This window comes from Herpailurus yagouaroundi, unplaced genomic scaffold, assembly GCF_014898765.1.
Source record: "Herpailurus yagouaroundi ecotype Mexico unplaced genomic scaffold, PumYag 186, whole genome shotgun sequence".
Lineage (NCBI taxonomy): Eukaryota > Metazoa > Chordata > Mammalia > Carnivora > Felidae > Herpailurus > Herpailurus yagouaroundi.
Window position 1 is genome coordinate 29490407 of NW_024412417.1, and position 14107 is coordinate 29504513.

At 36.9% G+C, this 14107-nt stretch overlaps 1 protein-coding gene across 5 annotated transcripts in view; it reads left to right on the forward strand.

The window, feature by feature from the left end:
- The window catches only part of COL14A1 (collagen type XIV alpha 1 chain), a 213341-nt gene that overhangs the window by 3441 nt on the left and 195793 nt on the right, over nt 1-14107 (forward strand). For all 5 annotated transcript variants that reach the window (XM_040494323.1, XM_040494326.1, XM_040494322.1 and 2 more), the window contains exon 2: nt 13589-13711. In XM_040494323.1, coding sequence (XP_040350257.1) covers nt 13624-13711 — 88 coding nt within the window. In that variant the 5' untranslated portion in view covers nt 13589-13623. The remainder of the gene's footprint in view (nt 1-13588; nt 13712-14107) is intronic.

Sequence of the window (14107 nt, forward strand, 5' to 3'; positions counted from 1 at the left end):
TTTTTTTAATTTTTTTTTTCAACGTTTATTTATTTTTGGGACAGAGAGAGACAGAGCATGAACGGGGGAGGGGCAGAGAGAGAGGGAGACACAGAATCGGAAACAGGTTCCAGGCTCTGAGCCATCAGCCCAGAGCCTGACGCGGGGCTCGAACTCACGGACCGCGAGATCGTGACCTGGCTGAAGTCGGACGCTTAACCGACTGCGCCACCCAGGCGCCCCTGGCATTTTTTTTTTTGAATACCTATTGAATACCTGCCTTTTTGTCTTTCAGAAACACATTTAAGTCTCTCAAATACTTGCAGAAGTAAATATTATTCTTCTTTTAGAGTTCACATCACTGAGCCCCCAGGATAGAACTACCTTGCCTGGGGTCACAAAACAGACACACGTTTAAGGAAAGTCTGTATAAGATTTGAATGGGAATGCCTGGGTGGCTCAGCTGGTTGAGTGTCAGACTCTTGATTTTGGCTAGGGTCATATTCCTAAGGTTGTGGGATTGAGCCCTGCATGGGGCTTCATGCTGGGCATGGGTCCTGTTTGAGATTCACTCTCTCTCTCTCTCTCTCTCTCTCTCTCTCTCTCTCTCTCTCCCTTTCCCTCTCCCCTGTCCCTGGCTTGCTCTCTGTCTCTGTCTCTCTCTCTCTCAATCTCTAAAAATTAAAAAAAAAAAAAAAATTGAACCCAGATCCCACTGGATATATTCTCCATCAGCTTCTTTGATGGGGTTGGGGAGGGGTGTGTGAATGACATGGATGATGTCAACTGAGGCCATACAATCTCGTAGCTGAAACAGGGGATGGAACTTGCTCCTCTGTGCCCCTGTCCATGTTTCTTAACCTCTCTGAGCTTTGTTTTCGTCATCTAGAAAACAGGGAAAACAATAGCCACACTGGAGGGTCAAGATCTATGATCCAGTACAGAGCCTGAAAGACAAAAATGGCTGCTCTCATTCCTTATTCTCCCTTCTTCCTACTTTCCCCCTTCTCTCGTTCTCTTCTCCATTTTTGAGAGGGTGGTGACTAGAAAGGCCATGGGAATTTCTAAGAGTTGAGGGTCTAAGTCAGGACTTGGAGACTAGACTCCCCATTTCTTCAAGGTGATTTTTTTAATCTATGCTCTTGGCGAACTTAGCCATCGGTGGGCCTTTGTTGGATCTATCCAGGCAGGTGTCTCTAACTTTCAATTTTAGGGAGCAGCGCTTGGTCTCTTTCTTCCCAGAAATTACCTGGATTGTTTATGAAAATTGATCTAGAGGGAGGCTGGGCTTTGCTGAGTCTGTCGATTGTCTTAGGATGTGTCTATAACTAGGGGCACTAAGGGGACACTATTAGACAACTGTCTGTTCCTCCCTGGGTGGCTCTCTGTCTGTTTTTATAGACAGATTGATAATCTACATTGAAATGAATTGATACCTAAAAAGAGTTTACTGCAGGTTTTTGGCTTCCATTCTTCCTCGACTTCCCTGAGCTGCCCTCTGCCATGTACCAAAATTGTGCCAACCATTCAAAATACAATACGCGTTGGTAGGTAGAAATGCAAATAGCCAATTACAGTACAGTGTTAGGTGCTTCAGAGTGCAATATAAAGATTACTACCATAGGAACCATGGTGGAACATGTGACCCACACCTGGGAGATCAGGGAAGCCTTCCTAAAGGATGAGATACCTATACTGAGATGTGCAGCTACCCTTTATACTGCTTATAGTATAGAGTTTAGTTAAAGACAACCCTCCATTTCTTTGACCAAGGAGTTATGTCAGTCCTTAAAAAAAGAAGGAGGTAAAAAGAAAGAGCCAGCTCACGGATCATTCCTGAATCAAGGAGCTGTCACTCTAATTTGTCATGCTTTGGGGATGGCTGTGCCTTCTATCCTGTAGAACTTACAGCACCTAGTTTAAGATTGAGCGGTCTTCTGAGGTCAATTTGCAGTCAAGTCCCTTGCATTTGAGTCATTCACAGGACTGCTGTTAATCTACATAGGGTCTTTCTATGAATTAGAAAAAGGTGGTCTGTCTGGGCATACCCATGCCATTGGAAGAAGAAATTAGTACCCTTTCCTCTGAATAACACAGCTTTGCATTCAACTCGGAAAGCAGAGTGCCAGTTTCAAGCATCGCTCACTCTCGGCCAAGTGCAAATTGTACAGTGCATCAACTGTAACCTATACACATCAGCCCTGATCATTCAGTCATCTATTAATCAATCTACACTTATTCATGACCTGTTATGCACTTTAAACCTTTCTTATTATGGGCTAAGCTGCCATCTAGATGTCTTATAGTATCCAAAACCCAGAAGGTAAAAATAGTTACCAAGGCTCTGTGGTTTGCTGGAGAGTTACGGTGGACAGAGGGGCAGATGCAATCCGTTGGGAGGTCTGCAGTGAGGGATCTAAGCCAGTGCTAGGCAAATTATAGTCTGCTGATTGGTGTCTATCCACAAACTGTTACTTCTGCCTGCTGAGATAAAACTGTACCAGGATGTAAATCAAATATGTCAGTAAGCAAACTGTTAGTTCAGCAGAGATATTTTTTTTTTTCATAGCAAAGCTTTCTTGAAGAAGAAAGCAAACCAATGCATTGATTTACATTTTGGCATAATTTCCTTATCTCATAGTTTATAGACTGAACTATTTTGAGGTTATTTTGAGGACTACCAATCTAGGCAACACTGGCCCATATTTGGCCAGGAAGGTGATCTTGGATCCTTTCTGTCTCTCTCTCTTTTTTTTAAATGTTTATTTACTTTTGAGAGAGAGCTAGCAGGGGAGGGGCAGAAAGCGAGGGAGACACAGAATCTGAAGTAGGCTCCAGGCTCCGAGCTGTCAGCACAGAGCCCAACGTGGGGCTTGAAATCATGAACTGTGAGATTATTACCTGAACTGAAGTTGGATGCTTAACCCACTGAGCCACCCAGGCATCCCCTTTTTGTCTTTATACTATGTATGAGTGTGTGTGTGTGTGTGTGTGTGTGTGTGTGTGTGTGTGTGTGTGTAGAAGTACTGCCTTTTTTCTTTTTTTTGAGTACCTGCCTTTTTGTCTTTCAGAAACACATTTAAGTCTCTCAAATACTTGCAGAAGTAAATATTATTCTTCTTTTAGAGTTCAGATTGCTGAGCTCCCAGGACAGAAACTACCTTGCCTGGGGTCACAAAACCAGCAAGTGACAGACACACTATTAAGAAAAGTCTGTATAAGATTTGAACACGGGGCAGTATGTACTTTCTTCCTCTTTCCCTTGTTTTTTTTCTGTATTTTTACTACCTTCTCATCTTGTCTTTATAATTTTTCCTCTCCTCCCTGTTTCCTTATTTCTAGCTTACTGCTTCTTTTCCTTCTACTTTGATGTTGTGAATTTGATACAGTTTTTTTATTTTTTTATTTTTTGTAATTTAAGAAGAAAAGTGATGGGGCGCCTGGGTGGCGCAGTCGGTTAAGCGTCCGACTTCAGCCAGGTCACGATCTCGCGGTCTGTGAGTTCGAGCCCCGCGTCAGGCTCTGGGCTGATGGCTGGGAGCCTGGAGCCTGTTTCCGATTCTGTGTCTCCCTCTCTCTCTGGCCCCCCCCCGTTCATGCTCTGTCTCTCTCTGTCCCAAAAATAAATAAAAAACGTTGAAAAAAAAATTTTTAAAGAAGCAAAGTGAGGGGCGCCTGGGTGGTGCAGTCGGTTGGGCGTCCGACTTCAGCCAGGTCACGATCTCGCGGTCCGTGAGTTCGAGCCCCGCGTCGGGCTCTGGGCTGATGGCTCAGAGCCTGGAGCCTGTTTCCAATTCTGTGTCTCCCTCTCTCTCTGCCCCTGCCCCGTTCATGCTCTGTCTCTGTCTGTCCCAAAAATAAATAAACGTTGAAAAAAAAAAAAAAAGAAGCAAAGTGAGAGGAGCCCAAATGTTTAAGTAATGAAAATAGAAAACAATCACAAAATTACAGGAATTTATAAGAATTGAATACTAATTACAATTATTGTATGTCGATAAATTAGAAAACAAGGATGAAATGGATTACTTTTAAGCAAAGTACAAATTAGTAAAACATCCTAGGTTTATAGAAATTATAAATAAGACAACAGGCATAAAAAATTTGAAAAAGTTGTTAAAAAGTAGCCTCCCCCTTGGGGCACCCAGGTGGCTCAGTCTGTTGAGCATCTGACTTCGGTCCAGGTCATGATCTCACAGTTCGTGAGTTCGAGCCCCGTGTCGGGCTCTGTGCTGACAGCTCAGAGCCTGGAGCCTGCTTCAGATTCTGTGTCTCCCTCTCTCTCTGCCCCATCCCCACTCATGCTCTGTCTCTCTCTCTGTCTTAAAAATAAATAAGACATTAAAAACAATTAAAAGAAAAAAGTAGCCTCCCCCAATGCCAAGCTTCCATGATTTTGTAATTAAATGGTTAACAAAAATGTACAAGAAATCAATAATACCAATACTGTTATAACTGTTCCAAAGGACCATTTACAGAAAGAAAGGAAAAATCAAAATTAAATTTATGAAATCAGAAAAATAATGCTGATATACACACTTGACACAGCATAAAAAGAAAGCTACAAACTAATCTCACTTATTAATATTAGTGTATTTATTCATATGAAAATTTTATTAGCAAATTATATCAAAGAATAATCTGCCTCTCTATTGTCATTGCAGTTGCTTTTATAGTAAGGCTTGTTATCAGGAATTATGAGTCATCTGACTTTGTTCTCCTTTTCAAAGATTGTTTTGATTGTTCTAAGTCCTTTGCATTTCCCTGCAATTTTTTTGAATCAATTAGTTAATTTCTATAAAAAATGACCTGAAATTTTGATTAAACTTGCTTTGAACATATAGATTAATTTGAAGACATTTTAACAGTTGGGTTTTCAATCCATGAACATAGTATACTGGGTTTTTCAATCCCAGCATAGTGTACTACTCGATGTATTTAAGCCTTTTTAAATTTCTCTCAGGAATTCAGTTTTGTATTTTTATAGTTTTACATCAAAGAGTGTAGAGCATACCATGTCTTAATTGATTTTTAAGTATTTTGTGTTTTTTGATGTTATCATATATGGAATTTTAAAAACTATTTTGTTTTCCATTTGTTTGTTGCTATAAGAATATGATTAATTTTCACCTATTGATCTGTGTTCTGCAGACTTCCTAAATTTACTTATTAGTTCAAGTAGGTCTTTTTTTTCTTTGATATGTTCTTTAGGGTTTTCTGTGCAAAAAATCATGTTGGTTTTAAATAAAGATACTTTTACTTTTGCCTTCCCATTCTTTCTGCCTTTTCTTTTTTTTTTTTTTTTTTTTCCACCTTATTGCCCTGGATAAGACCTCTAGTACAATGTTGAATGAAATGGTAAACGTGTTACAATGCTGACATCCATTTCCTTTTTTTTTTTTTGTTTCATTCAGAAGGAAATTTTTTTAATTTCTTTTTTCAATTAATTTCTTTTTTATTTTACATCCAAGTTAGTATATAATGCAACAATGATTTCAGGAGTAGATTCCTTAATGCCCCTTACCCATTTAGCCCATCCCCCCTCCCACAACCCCTCGAGCAACCGTGTTTGTTCTCTATATTTAAGAGTCTCTTATGTTGTCCCCCTCGCTGTTTTTATATTATTTTTGCTTGCCTTTCCTTATGTTCATCTGTTTTGTATCTTAAAGTCCTCATATGAGTGAAGTCATATGATATTTGTCTTTCTCTGACTAATTTCGATTAGCATAATACCCTCTAGTTCCATCCACGTAGCTGCAAATGGCAAGATTTCATTCTTTTTGATTGCTGAGTAATACACCACATCTTCTCTTTCCATTCATCCATCGATGGACATTTGGGCTCTTTCCATACTTTGGCTATTGTTGATAGTGCTGCTATAAACATTGGGGTGCATGTGACCCTTCGAAACAACACACTGTATACCTTGGATAAATGCCTAGTAGTGCAATTGCTGGGTCATAGGGTAGTTCTAGTTTTACTTTTTTGAGGAAACTCCCTACTGTTTTCCAGAGTGGCTTCACCAGTTTGCATTCCCATCCATTTCCTATTCTTGATTTTAGGAGAAAAGCATTCAATATTTCTCCATTGTATATGATTTTTTTTCATAGATGCCCTTTGTCAGATTAATAAAGTTCCTCTCTATTCTTAGTTTGCTAGGTTTCTTTTAAATCATGAATGGGTAGTGAATTTTCTCAAGTGTTTTCTCTGTTTCTATTGAGAGGATGTGTATATTTATTTATATATTGTCTAACATGCTGAGTGATATTGATTTTAAAATATTAAACTAGTCATAACATTTCTAGAATATACCCCATTTGGTAATGATTTTTATATATATTGGTGAATGGATTTTTGTATCTATGTTCATGAAGGACATCCTGTAATTTAAATTTTTTGTAATGACATCGGTTTTTGATAAAAAGATGCTAGTTCACCTCTGTTTTCTGAAAAGGTTTGTGTGGAATTGATATTATATCTCCCTTAAATATTTGATAGAATTCACTAGTGAAACCATCTCTAACTTTGCTTAACATATGTATACATATATACATACATATTCATAAAAAGAAAAAATATATATATATTTGAGTATAATTGACACACAATGTTACATTAGTCTCAGATTTACAACAGGTGTGATTCAACAAGTTTATACATTATACATTATATTATGTTATGTTATGTTCACCACAAGTGTAGCCACCATCTGTCCTGATACATTACTATTATAATGTCACTGACATATTCTTTATGCTGTGTCTTTTATTCTCATGACCTATTCATTCCATAACCACAAGCCTGTATATCTCACTCCTCTTCACCCATTTTGCCCAATTCCCATTCCCCTCCCCTCTGGCAACCATTAGGTTGTGAATATTTTTAATAACAAATTTAATCTCTATAATACATATAGGGCTGTTTGGATTTTCTGTTTCTTCATATGTCTGTTTTAGCAAGTTCAGTGTTTCAAAGATTTTTTCCAATCAAACTAAATTCTTGGACTTACTGGCATAAAGTTATTAATGTTTTTCCTTTTTATCATTTGTTGGTTTGTGAAATATGTAGTGATATAATTTCTTTTATTCCTAGTATTGTTAGTTGTGTTCCCTATCTTTGTTTCTTGATCACTCTTTCTTAAGATCTTTCAAGTTTATTACTATTTCAGAGAAGCAAATTTTGGCTTTGTTAATTTTCACTAATATGAGTTTATGTAGTTCCTTGGTTTGTACTCTTTATTAATCCCTTTCTTCAATTTAATTTGGATTTAATTTGCTCTTCTTTTCCTGGCTTTTTTAGGTAGAACATTAGATCAGTGATTTTAAATGTTTTTTCTTTTTTATGTAAATATTTTAACTTAGAGATTTCTCTCTAATCCCTCAACTGCATTCCACAGATGTTCATGTGTTGTCTTTTTATTTTTATTGACTTCCAAATATTTTTAATTTCCATTGTGATTTCTTCTTTGACCTATGGATTAATTAGAAACATGTTCAATTTCTAGATACTTTGAATTTTTAAAGATATTGTAATATTTTTGATTAAAAAAATTTTTTTAAATGTTTATTTACTTTTGAGAGAAAGAGACAGAGACAGAATGTGAGCGGGGGTGGGCAGAGAGCCAGGGAGACACAAAATCCGAAGCAGGCTCCAGGCTCTGAGCTGTCAGCACAAAGCCCTATGCAGGGCTCGAACTTGTGAACCATGAAATCATGACCTGAGCTGAAGTTAGACACTTAATCAGCTGAGCCACCCAGGTGCCCCTGATATTGTTGGCTTGTAATTTAATTCTGTTACTGTCAGAAACCATACTCTGTAAACTTTCAAGCTTTTGAAATTTTTTGAATCCCATTTTATTGTCCAGTATATGGCCCGTTTTATAAAACTTTCTGTGTACACTTAAAAAAAAGAAGTACATTCTGCAGTTGTTGGATGTAATGATCATTACAGATTAATTTGTTGATAGAGTTATTCACATCTGCTGTGTTGTTATTGATATTTTGTCTAGTTTTTCAGTCAGTTTCTGAGAGAAGTGTTAACATCTGTAATTTTGCTTAATATTCCTTTCTTTAGTTTATCATATTTTGCTTCATGTATTTTGAAGCTCTACTATTAAATGCACACACATTTATGATGGCTAAGTTTTCTTGATTATTTGACTCTTTATCATTCTGAAGTATCCAGGATTTGAGGAGAGTTTTTATGCTGATTTTATTTCTCCTCATTGTGGCACACTTGTCTCTGACATGTCCCTTCTCAATTTGCAGTTTCTAGAGTTCCTGAACTCTTTTTGCCCTTTGATACTTTATGCTAATAAGACTATGGCTTTCCACTTGATTTCTGGTCACAATGCCATGCGCAATGGGGAGTTCACTGGGGGCAGGGGTGGGGGGTGGGAAAGGCTAATCACCAAACTAATAGCATCAAAGCTAGGTCTTCTTTATTCCTAACTTAGAGTTGTTTTCTACTTTGTCATGGTGCTCACAGATAAGAGTAATAATCACTAACTTCCTCTGGGGCTTAAGTCAACCTCATTAGCCAATCCTGGAAACTTCTTTGGTTATTCTGGATGTGAGGAGGGTGGTATTTTCACTGCAGAGAAGAAATAAAGAATGCCAAACGATGTTAACACACTGGACCAAAGCAATAGATCTAAAAACTATAGACCTGTTTTTAGTCTTTGCTTTTTTATCTGCAAATCTGTGTGACCTAGATCATCAGTTGACTATAAAATTCTCCTTTTATAAAGTGAACATTAAAGTATAAACAGTAGAGGGTTGGAGAAAGCATCTCAGAGGTCATTTTGTCCAGCTCCTTTTCCCTTCTATAGTATCTCTTATAGGCTACTGCCTCAGAACTTCTAGTAAAAGAGAAGACCCAGTTCTAAGTTAGAGGATTTTTACATCTAAATCCACATCTCTTTGGGTTGGTTCATTGATTCAACTTCGATTTCCAGAAGTTGCACAAAATAGCTTGTTTTATTTTCTACGTGAAATCTCTTCAAGTATTTGAAGACATTCATCATATGCCTCTGATTCTTATTTTCCCTAGGCTTAAAACATGCTTCAACATCCCCATTCTTTTTCACATTCTCATTTCTTTTAAATCTTTGCATGAACTTGTCAACTAGAACTGCTGAGTCTTTTTTTTTTAAAGTCTATGAGTTGCTCTTAAGTCAAATTTTTCACATGCTCGTATGGTTGATGATTTTCAATCTATATAGAGCTGTCATGTAGGAAATGATAAAACATGGATAGGAGCATATTTTGAAAAGTTTAAAGCAGTTCACTCATGCGAATAATTGTGTCTCTGTCATTATCTGGGTCTTCGGTTTTTACCTAAGCCTTTTGCCAAGTTAGTCCTACAACCGTAACATGATGGGATAGATAAAGACATCCTGCATTTCCTTCCTCCTTTAGTGTCTACTCCAGTAGCAAAATTTATTGATTCTATCATTCCCTTGTCCTTCATGTTCTTAGAATGTGTTGCTAACTTGGAACTAGTTAGAACTTTCTGAGAGCTACCTTTGTTCTAAATACATTATCTGCATTATCTCAATCACTGTATCAGATAGATGCTAATTTGCACATTTTGTACGAAGAAACCAAGTCAGAGTGGTTACACCAGTTAGCCAAGGACCCCTAACAAATTATTGGCAGAATTGTCTTCCTAACTCCCAGTTTTCTATTTATATTACCACTTTGTGCTAAGTCTTTCTTCTATTTCATACTTACTTTTATTAAGCTTTGCAATGTATTTGCTCGTGATCTTTCTTTTCAATAAAATTGTGAGATCGCTGAGGGCAGGGATTGTATAGTATAAAGTTTTGTATTTTCCTTAGTAGCAAGTAGAGAGCTTTGGTTATATAGTGGGACTCTCAACAAGAGATTGTTGGAATTGAAATCTCAATACTACAAGTAACAAACTCTCTCAAGACCAAATGCCAGATAGCTAGCAAAGATTTTGTTGAAGTTCATGGTTTGTTTGGTTGGGTTTTTTTTGTAAGTCAGCACTGATTGAAGAGAACATTATGCAAGATTGGAAGGTACATGCGTGTGTAAGTCTGTACAAGTGTTTGTGTGTATGTATGTTTGTGTGTGTATCAGTGGTTTACAAAAACTTTAGAATAAATATTTTAAGGAATTTTGATAAAACTGGCTATACTCAGGGCCTTTGCTCCTTATTAATGTCAACTATACAAATGAGATTAAATAAAACAGAACACATGAAGTAGAAGGGCAAATTAGCCCTAATTGGGATAGTTTTAAATTATGGACCGCAAAATTGTGACAGTGTTTTGAGAAAACTTATACTAAACATTATCAACTTTCCCAGAATTGGGTGTATACCTTCTGAACTTAGAACTAAGTACCCATTTTTAATATGATGTTTTTAAACCAACAAAACAAAATGAACCAACAAACAAACAAAAAAAAAAAAAACCAAGGCAGAGTTATTTGTGTTGGGCAGGATTTTGGGCAAAGTTTCAACAAATTAGGCTTTGACATTTTGGTAAATGTTAAAGTGTCTCATGGCACTTTAATAGGAATTGGGATTCTTCTTGCCCCTATTTTACTGTCCAAAAATTTGGAGACTTGGCAGAAAACCTTGGGAAAACGAAAATTCCACTTCTCTCAATATGGTATTACTCATCCTAATTTAAAGTAAACAACAAAAAGGAAGATTTAAAGATAAGCTATGGCACAATTTTTTCCATCTAAATAATACTGTTTGTTTTTAAATTACCAAGAGTAGGGTAGAATAGTTGATTAGTTAATTAATTAATTAAAATTAAATTTTGTAAAATGCAAATTAGCTTCCATTGTGTTGCGTTAATTATTGCTTCAAAACACCTGGACACAGGACTTGTGTTTTGAAGAGAACAGAGAAAGTCTTTTGGCTCATGGTTTGTAAAAGGATCGTTTTCTCCTATGTTAAAATCCTATCGTGTGGTATCTAACCAAAAGTCCCCTGATCTTAAAATGTATGCCAGGAACACAAATGTGGCCTATTTCCTTACCTTTCTTCCCCTTGCCTGGTTCTGGTTGAAACCTACAGTTATAATGTTGGGGTACAAAATCTTAGAATATTTTGTTTGAGTTGAGAGGGTGATTCTGCTGGTATGGTTTTTTGGGGGCTGTACAGGACAGCTGTCTGGGTGACTGGCAGATTTATTGATTTCTTGGTTGTGTTAGGGCTGAAGCCCACTCCCATATCTTTTGAAATCCTTTGTATTCATGCCTTCTGTCTACATAAGTGCCATTCATATCGCTTTGGATAATCCATCTAATCTTATTCTTGCCTTTGTAGAGTGAGGGTTCTATATATGCCCCAAGGTCTTTGCTCCTTTAATTTATCAAAATTTGCTCACTGTTTATTCAATTTCCTTTGTGTTCTGACAAATGGTTGGTTTACTAATCTGTGGTGAATCAACCCATGCTAAAAGGCTAAATGTATATATAATAAATACATATATTAGTCACTTAATGTGTTGCTTATTCTTTTAGAACAGGCACTTAATGTATTGCCTTTCCATTTGGAATTTTAAGGAGCCTCCAGTATGTGAATATTTCAGTCCAAGGAAATATTCTTTGAAAAAAAATTTTTTAATGTTTATTTTTGAGAGGCAGAGAGAGAGAGAGAGAGAGAGAGAGAGAGAGAGACAGAGTGTGAGCAGGGTGGAGCAGAGAGAGAGGGAGACACAGAATCCGAAGCAGGCTCCAGGCTCTGAGCTGTCAGCACAGAGCTCAATGCAGGGCTCGAACCTACGAACCACGAGATCGTGACCTGAACCAAAGTTGGACGCTTAACCGACTGAGCCACCCAGGTGCCCCAAAGAAATATTCTTTTGTAATTAGTATTTTGGAACTATGGTAGGATGATAGGAGAAGATATTTTTTGGGTCTCTAGGCACAATTGAGCACATTTTAAAATTTTTATTACAGGATCTTAGCTTGTTTATTTACATGAATATCAAAGCTTACAGATTTCCCTTTTATTGGCAACACAAAAGAGTTGTACACAAGACTATCATTGGGTATTATGCAAAAAAGTACTTGACCCCCAATTTGTTTTTGAATGATTGCCTGAGGGAAATACAATTTATTCCTCTGAATATACACTGTATTACTCTGGAATTACACCAGAATCTCAGAGGTTTAAATGCATTAGTCCTATTGCTTTCTCTGTTCATAGACTTTTAGGCTTTACTACATTCACTGAAATAACTCTTCAGTTAAAAAGGAAGTTGAAGCTTATATGATGTGGCCAAAGCATATTCAGAGGAAAATTAATGGCCTCAAATAAAGAATAATATTACATTAAGATTTGACAAAAACCAAAATCACAAAGAAAAACAAAAAGCAAATAAAACAATAAGAGAAAAGCAAAAAGAAGCAATTCCTGATGATACGCGCAGAAATAAATCAGAAAACAAAACATAGCACTGATGAGTAAACAAAACAAAACAAAAACTTGTTCTCAAAAAAACCCCCTGCAAAATGGATAAATATATAGATTCTCCATTCTGGAGGGAGAAGAGAAGTCAGAAACACACCCCTTGAATACTGATAAGGGAGCAAGAACCAAGAAAGATAAGGTTTAAGCTGAGAGATCACACAATTTTGCTAATAAATTGTGTAATTAAATATGTTCTAAATACCACAGTGGACATAGTAAAAACATTATTTGCTCTTTATCTGAAATTTGCCTCAGATCTTTTGTGAAACAATATTGGAGAATGAATGAATGAATACATGAATGAAAAAATGCCCTAGGTAGAAGAAAACTTTTCAGATGTCTTTTTATCCTTTGAGGAAATTTCTTGGAATTTCTCCTTTGTAGTGGCTTATAAAATAATTATGGTCAACAATTTGTAGACTGCGCTCGTAAATTGACCAGTCACTCTTGCTTCTTCTCTCTTCACACTTCTTTCCCTCCCTCCCTCTTTTCTTCCTTACGTACCTTCTTCTGCCCCTTTTCATCTCTCTTTTTCTTAGAGTTTTTCTTTCATTGATTTCCTCGTGAAAAAGAAAACCTTGGAAGAGTTTTTAGATTTACACGTAGGACAAAAAGGTTAAAAGAAAAGGTGAAAGGATTATAGATTTTTCAGCCCCGTGAAATAGAGGCAGAACAGTGATTTAGTATTAGCACAAAGTGGTTTTTCAAATTCTCTTTAACTACCAGAAGAAAGGTCCTATATATCTTTACTTTGTAGGCAAATAGAAGGACTTTTGACTTTATGTGAAAAATCCTGGAGGAACACATTCCTGTCAAGGAAATTGTGATTGTCTCATTTATAATGCTCATTTCACATAAACTTTTGGAATTTAACCATTTGGAAAATTCACTGTGCAATTTATGCCTTACAAGGAGTCACAAAGTACTTTCTGAACTTCTTTCCCAAATCTTTCAGATCATTCTCTCCGTTTACAGCATCTTCTCAAAAGGTTTTCTTTTATCAGTTCATATTTCAGAGTGAAGTATACGGTGCCTGGGAGAATGAATTACTTCCTGACATTACTAATCCATGTTGGGTGGTTGGCCTGTCTTAGAGGACGCATATACATTATTTTCAGGCTTCTCAAAACATTCCTGTGCTCTCTATTTCCAGGATTGCTGCATCTCATGTGAAAAGCAGAGGATAAAATGAAGATTTTTCAGTGCGACATGCAATACTGGTTGTTTCCAGCTTTTCTGGCAATTGCTTATTTTTGCACCATTGTCCAGAGTCAAGGTAACGCAAAACTTTAAGATAATCATTAGGGCTGGGACTCTAGCTGCACTGGTTCCGATTATTATTTTTTATTTTACCTACCCTAATAGTGTTTCACTGGTTCTACTGTGTTTCTAGGCAGGGTCATATGTTGGCTTTTACTCAGTTTTACCAACTGTTTGCCTTGTAGAAATGTGCCACACATCTTTGATGACGGTTAAGATCTCACCAGTGACTGAGCATAGTCATTTTGTGGTGGTTTGTTGAATAGCTCGTTCTTCACATGCTTCTGAAAAGGCTGTGCAGATTTAATCGGCAGAAGCCAAATTTGCATGCTACCAAATCAGTTCCATTAATAGGAGCTATAATGTGTGTATGTAGGTACCTGAGTCATGCCTTGTCTCTTAAATAGAAGGT